Source organism: Belonocnema kinseyi, chromosome 5 (genome assembly GCF_010883055.1).
Source record: "Belonocnema kinseyi isolate 2016_QV_RU_SX_M_011 chromosome 5, B_treatae_v1, whole genome shotgun sequence".
Classification (NCBI taxonomy): Eukaryota; Metazoa; Arthropoda; class Insecta; order Hymenoptera; family Cynipidae; genus Belonocnema; species Belonocnema kinseyi.
In genome coordinates this window covers 69,456,481-69,463,222 of record NC_046661.1, presented here as the reverse complement: position 1 = coordinate 69,463,222, position 6,742 = coordinate 69,456,481, and the positions used below count along the sequence as shown (strand labels likewise).

Here is a 6,742-nt window from a genome sequence, read left to right as displayed (position 1 = left end):
TAGAGCTCCAAGGAGATTATGTTGAAAAATAAAAAAAAATTTACCCCAAAAAAATTGTTTTTATACTTCATTCTAAGGACTTATTGAACTACCCTCGTAGATGATCGAGTTGGAATCTGTTCCCTCTTTTTATCTGGCTTCGCAGTATTCCAGACGATCAACATTTCTCAGATAAATCATATGTAAAAATAAGAAATACAACTTTATTTTAACCTTAAATCAACTGCGACTTGCCTTTGGAGTTCTGTTCGTATTTAACTGAAAACACTAACTTTATTTCGGAAAAATGAATCCTTAAGCATGAATTGTTAACTCTTCAGAATCTATTCTGCTTCCTGAAACCCTCTTCTAATAAGAGTGTCGACGAAGGAAGAGAGACCTTTTTACAGAACGTTCAGTTGAAAACTGCAATGTCATAATTTACACTGTTTCTTGGCATGGGTTTATAATTGTGTTTGTCCATCTTCCACCCATACGTTTCCATGACTGGGACTTGGCTTCAAAACACATCGTGAAACCGTCTACAGGAATCCCACAAGGATACTGGAGAGCCTAAAGGAATCCAACATTCATCCTCGAGAGCCCGTTTATGCGAATGTAACATTCATACTGGAGAGCCCTATAGGGAATCTAAAGTTTATACTGCAAAACCCATTTGTAGGGATCCGTCTTTCTTACAAACCTTAGTTTTCATGCCATTGTCTGAGACGCACGAATCAAATTATTAATATACCGGACGGCGAAATACGTACACAGTTTTACTTACGGACATAAAAATAGACAAAAAAGAAACGTAAAAAATTAAAAGATAAAAATTCAAAGAGGCAAATCATTTTATTGGTTTTTTGTTTATTTTTTAAACATTGCATAATTAAATTACGAATATTATTCGTTGATAGCATAGCTATCAAGTATTTACAATTATATCCGAAACATTTGGTGAAATTTCAGAATTAAAAAAAAAAGCGATCCGATAAAATGGCAAGCTTCATTCGTCTTTGTGAGTTAGCTCTGACTTATGTTTTTGGAACTCATTTCACTTGTGAGAAGAAGTAGCACCTAAGGCGCTGCCTGGTGATTTAGTTCAAAACGAGGAGGAGTGGAGCTGAGAGAACAAGAATTAGAACTAAGACACTTCACTTTCTCTCTCTACCTCTTTCTACCGCTCCACGCCACCCCTTTCTCTCCCTCTGTGCCCCTTCCCCTCTCTTTCACTATTTGTTTGAATTCCAGTATAGCGAACCGTTCAATGTAAAACTAAACTTCTCTCTCGCTGTATCCTCTCTGATTCTGTGTCTCAAATGGTGGAGTTGGTGGATTTGCTCCAACATCCTCTTTAGTCCATACTCCGCATTTTCATGGGGATTTTCATCGGATTCTTTTGCTTTGGCATCCAGGTGCCAATTGTCAGCCAGGTACTATACATTTTTTGCACATAAAGGGATTTACATATTTCATTTTGCTCGCGAAAGAGATACCTTTACCATGTGATATGATGCATGTGAACAAACCGGCTACCGGCTCACGTCTATCTAATCGTTTACTTTCACACGTATCTCCACACCGTATCTTCTCTTTTTAGCAATGCTATCAACCACGATAACATATACTAAATATTTAATTTCTAAGACCAGATTTTCAATTTTGTCGATCGTATGGGTGCATTTTATATTTTTATCCAATCTTCTTTTGGACTAATCTTTCGTTGTAGCTGGATCCTTTTCTTGAAATTTTGTAGTTATTTCTCATGCTTGATATTTCTGTTCTTTATCGTGTGTTTATAGGTGAGTGCAGGTGATTAGACTATTGGCGGACGAAAATTTATTTCTTATGAGGTCATGTTGTAGGGTGAGAGTCCCATCGTCTCGTTTCTGTTAGCGTTTATATTGAAATTTAAAAAACTTGATGTTTTCATCCCACTCATTATTTTTCCTATCAATAAAGTTTCAATCATATTATTGAATGTTAAATGCAATCTTTCTATATTTCCGTTTTCCTTGGTTGGATGCGTCTACGGTGAGCACAAAAGTTTCCTTGATGTCGAATAATCATAGTATTGGTGCTAAGCATAGTATGTTCTATAGTTGTTCAAAATGTTAGTGTTGATGAGTAGATGACCTAAATACTTGAGCTCTCATCGTACATACTTACATTTATTTGTTTCTAGCTTAATTCCTCCCAACTTTACCCTTTCAAACACTTTAATCAAGTTTTGTTTTTACATCTCTAAAATCTGTATCCATAATTACTTTGGCATCTATGTACACGAAACATTATCTGTCTATTATATCTCTAAAGGCAGTCAATACAGTATATTTTTTGCATGTGTCGTTCACTGAAAAAAAGGATGGCTGCCGTCAGTATATGCTTCTAAGCCTCCGCATGCTAGATGGTTGTGCTCCGCATCCTAGTAGTATTTTGAGCCGAACCATCTTGGATAGGCGCGGCTAATATCTATCAGTTAGCTAGTGTTAGATGCGAACGGTGGCTATTCGTTATACTGATGCTGCGTATGCAGTAGATAGGAATGGCAAATATCCCAGTATTTTAGTAAACCAGATCTAATATATTTAAATTATTAAACGACATCGATTATTCTCGCGTCATTTATTGAAAATTTAAGTTATAAATCTATAAATAGTTCTTATTAAATTTGAAACGGATAACATAAGTCATCACATTTATATAAGAATTATTATAAAACTAATGAAACATGTGCTTTATACTTTGTACATAATAATATTCGCATTTACAAATGATAATTTCAAATAAAAATAATTTTGAGCGACTTTCAATCAATATAATTCTTAGAATATTACAAAAAATTCCAACCTATTTCTCCCATATTTGTGCTTTTCAAGATGCCACTCGATTAATTTGTGTTTCATCCACTCGTCCATGTTTTAAATGAAATTATTAAGCAAATTCAATCCGAGAGAAACAAAATGATCCCGACATATACAGCTGACGCCGCGCCCACATCTACACTGAAAATTTAATGCAGTAGATGCTAGTAACGCATATCCGCTTGGATAGACCTCACAGATATCTAAGGGCTCGCTTTATCGCCAATCACGATAGTAGCCAGACCTATCTCATGAAGTCTTCCTCGAAAGCATTAAAATTTGGCAAGCGATCTTTCCTGAATACAGCGCAATTCCGTACTCTGCGTATTTTCTACATGGTATTGGATCTCTAGGTAGTGTGAACACCTCATTATACGTAGTAATGATTTTTTAAATTTGTTAGGGGTTTAATTGACCTCAGAGCGTCACGAGCTGGGATTTTTTCATCGGTTAGGTTGCTTTCTTATTCTCTCCTTTCCGCTCTCGCAGGTTCTCTTTCACTGATGCGTATTCGTTGACGCAAGTTTAGGTGTGTTTGCAGGCTCGCGCACGTTTTTTCTCTCTTTGCAATACATACTTCGCTTAACCTCCTCTTGATCTTTTGTAAGCATATGCGTTGGTTCTGTCTGGCTTCCCGCCTCGCGTCTCTTCGGCTGAAAGAACTCTTTTAAGCATCTCTTCCGTAGTCAATGAGGAGAGGTGAATGTCTGCATATAACTAGCCTCACACATAGTTGCTCCAATAAAGAGGATTTTAATCTTGTCAGTCGATGCTTACGTGATACCTAGAGTATTATCCTCGATCCGTTTTCTAATCCTCTGGAATACTTGTGTGGCAAACTGCTGGGATGCTAGTGCAAGGTATGTGATTTTATTACTGTTTATCTTGAGTGTCGGTCATGTGACCGCATTCACGTATAATTGTATTATTTTCAACTTTGGCCTATATACTCTGGTTTAATGCAATTGCTCGACTGCGAGCACATGAGAAGTTTCGATTCAGTCTTGTATTTCTTTATATCAGCGATGCTCTGGAAAATCAGGAGTATACCTTCTATCCTATTTTGGTCTTTAAACTTCACCTTGGCGGTTCTATATTGAATAAGCCAAACTTTACATTTCCGCTTATGCCTTGATATTTCTTTTTCGTGCAAAGAGGATGAAAAGAATTTACACTTATAAGGACACCACAATGTATCAGGTTTTAATTTTTTAATCCAATAAATTAATGCTTACAGCTAAAATACTTCTTTTTTGTGTGTCAAGTAGATGACCGAGGATTTCCTTTTCGTCTTATATGGAAGCGGGCCGTTACAGGTGCTACAAGCCTTACATTTGCTGCAGGTCCAAGAGGGAACGGTTAACTCTAATAATAATGTTTTTCGAAATTTCAAATTATTTTAACCTTTTTTGAATTGCCAATACTACAATGTTAACCATCGGTTAAAAAAAAATTATTTAACCTTTTCTCATCTTAAGTATCACATTATTGTTTTCTTTTTCCTGTGTTACATTCTTAGATAATAAATTATTTTGTAAAAATCTGTTAGGACCCAATTATGGTTTTCGCTTTTCAATTATGTATACTGATGAGGTTCAAAGTTGTAGGATGAAATCTTGCTTAATAAACATGAATGAAATGGATATTTTCGACTAGACAATCAAAAATGTCATAAGATCGACCTTCTAAATCTATTACCCAGGGAACAATCTAACATCTCAAGTTTAATTCAATATAATGTTTCGCTGTCTAGAAGAAGTTTTTTTTTATGCTTAGAAACTTAAATTTTTCAAATCCATTGATAAAACAGAAGAATTGATCCGATTAATCGAAAATTTGGAGGGCTTACTACTGTTTTGCAGATACAATATTTACCGGCTCTAAAAATTAGCTACTAGGAAAAAAATTGTTTTTTCGGCCCACTCCATTGAGTACAATATCTGTTCCTGTGCAAGAATCCCGACGAAAAAATGGTTCCTTCTCATATTTAATTGGTCAAACATTAATTTTAAACATTGATAAAATTCATTCAGTAATTGATTGGAAGCTGATTATAGTTTTTTTTTTTTTGTTAACAGAAGGAAACCTGGTCGAAGTTAGTCCTCCGAGTTATCCTGGAGGATATCCACCTGGACATTGGGTGACACCAGGTCCAGCGCCAAGCATAGACGAACTATGTCAAAAATTCTCCGGCAGGCCAACAGAATTAAGGTTACCTTCCAGATGTGCGATTCCCACAATGACGAATATGGGAACGGCGGCAGGAGTAGTCGTCGGTTCCGGACCATGTGTTATTGCTGGCGAATGTTTGGATGGTGAAGCTATCAAGCGACGACTTATGGCGAACAGGCTTCCAGAAAGCTGTGTGTAGTTTCACCTTCCCTTGGAAGTAAATAGAGTGTAGGCTATGTCAGAAAGTGTAAATGCGTCTTTGGTGCACAAACAATAGAACTGTTTTGAGACTTCTCGGTCGACGTACAACTATATATAAATGCGAGCAGGAAACGTGTGATCCATAAAAAACGGGGTACGTAACACTAAACCCTGAGTTTTTGTGATAAGTGAGAGTGTCTGAATAATATATAAATTAAAGAACATTTCGTAGTTATGACTCAAGATTTTCAAGGGGAATGATTTCCTAGACTACATGTCGTCTATGTTCGTCCTTGATTTATTCGATCAAATCATTATCGTATGACGTTTTGGAGTGAACTAGGATTTAAATATTCTTTGTTACATTTTTAGCAATTACGAGAATCAGCACGTACCATTGCAAAGTGTTATTAATATTGCAGGTGGACTAGTTCGATATCATCAGTCGCGGTTTAATTCTATTCCTTCTTATTATAAAGGGTTGACTTGTAACTTATTCTTTACTATTTATTTTGAAATATTTCATTCTCGAAAATACATTTCATGAATAGTTAGTGAATTTTGAGGAAGTATCGAAAACGAAAGAATGTGATAGTGTTACTTTAATAAAGTATTTATTAATTATATGCATATTATTGTACACATTTTTATTATTGAATAAAAAAAAATGAATTGTGTTTTATTACATTATCAATTATTCTTCTAAGATGCTCGGTATTACTTTAATTCAATTTAATATAATTTCTGAAAATAAAAAATATCTGTCAATATTTATGTATGTGATCATTCATTGTATTTATTGGTTAAGCTACCAGTTTTTTCCCCCTTAAATATTTTGTACTTTTTACCGTTTTTGAAATAATTACAAAAAAACTAAAAAAGAGTCAATCTTTTTGTAATTATTCTCTGATACATTGAACAAATTATAACTTTCATTCTTTAGGCGCTTCGTTTATCAAGCGAAGTTTGAGCAACAACAAAATTTATCTCAGAAAGTTAATAATTGCAGGACAAATAAGTATTCTAAAAATGTTCAGCGCGTAGAATTCAGCGAGAATTAACTGTCATTCTTAATACATTTCACCTGCGCTAATGAAAAAAAGCTAATCAAGTATCCAGGTGATATTAAAGTATCAAGAATAAGAAAATGATATTGCGTAATTCAATACACATAATTTATTAACTTTAATTGTATAAAATAATGATTCTATTCTTGTGGCAAACGAAACAAAAATAAAAGAAATATGAACATCTAGTAGCTGAGAATCACAGAATTTCTAATTCCGCGAATTTTTCAATGTCTTACATTCGTGGAATTGATAGAAAATTATCATGTATCATCCTTAAAGCTCTCTTAGCTTATAATAATGATAGGCCAAAAGGGTTCATCTTTAGGAAAGTTTACGTAATTATTTTTAATTAACAGTAATAACTTGCATGTATCTTTATTTAATTTTCATATTAATTAAAAAATTAAAAATATGTATATCATGTAAGATTATGATGTAGAAACGCGAAATTTT

The 6,742-nt window shown here is 34.4% G+C and overlaps 1 protein-coding gene across 1 annotated transcript in view; it reads left to right on the top strand.

Annotated features, from left to right (window-relative positions):
- The window catches only part of LOC117173133 (nephrin-like), a 1,314,621-nt gene extending 1,308,840 nt beyond the window's left edge, over positions 1 to 5,781 (top strand). The window contains exon 14 of the mRNA XM_033361530.1: positions 4,925 to 5,781. Within this exon, the coding sequence (XP_033217421.1) occupies positions 4,925 to 5,217 (293 nt within the window). The 3' untranslated portion in view covers positions 5,218 to 5,781. The remainder of the gene's footprint in view (positions 1 to 4,924) is intronic.
- The last annotated feature ends 961 nt before the right edge of the window (positions 5,782 to 6,742 follow it).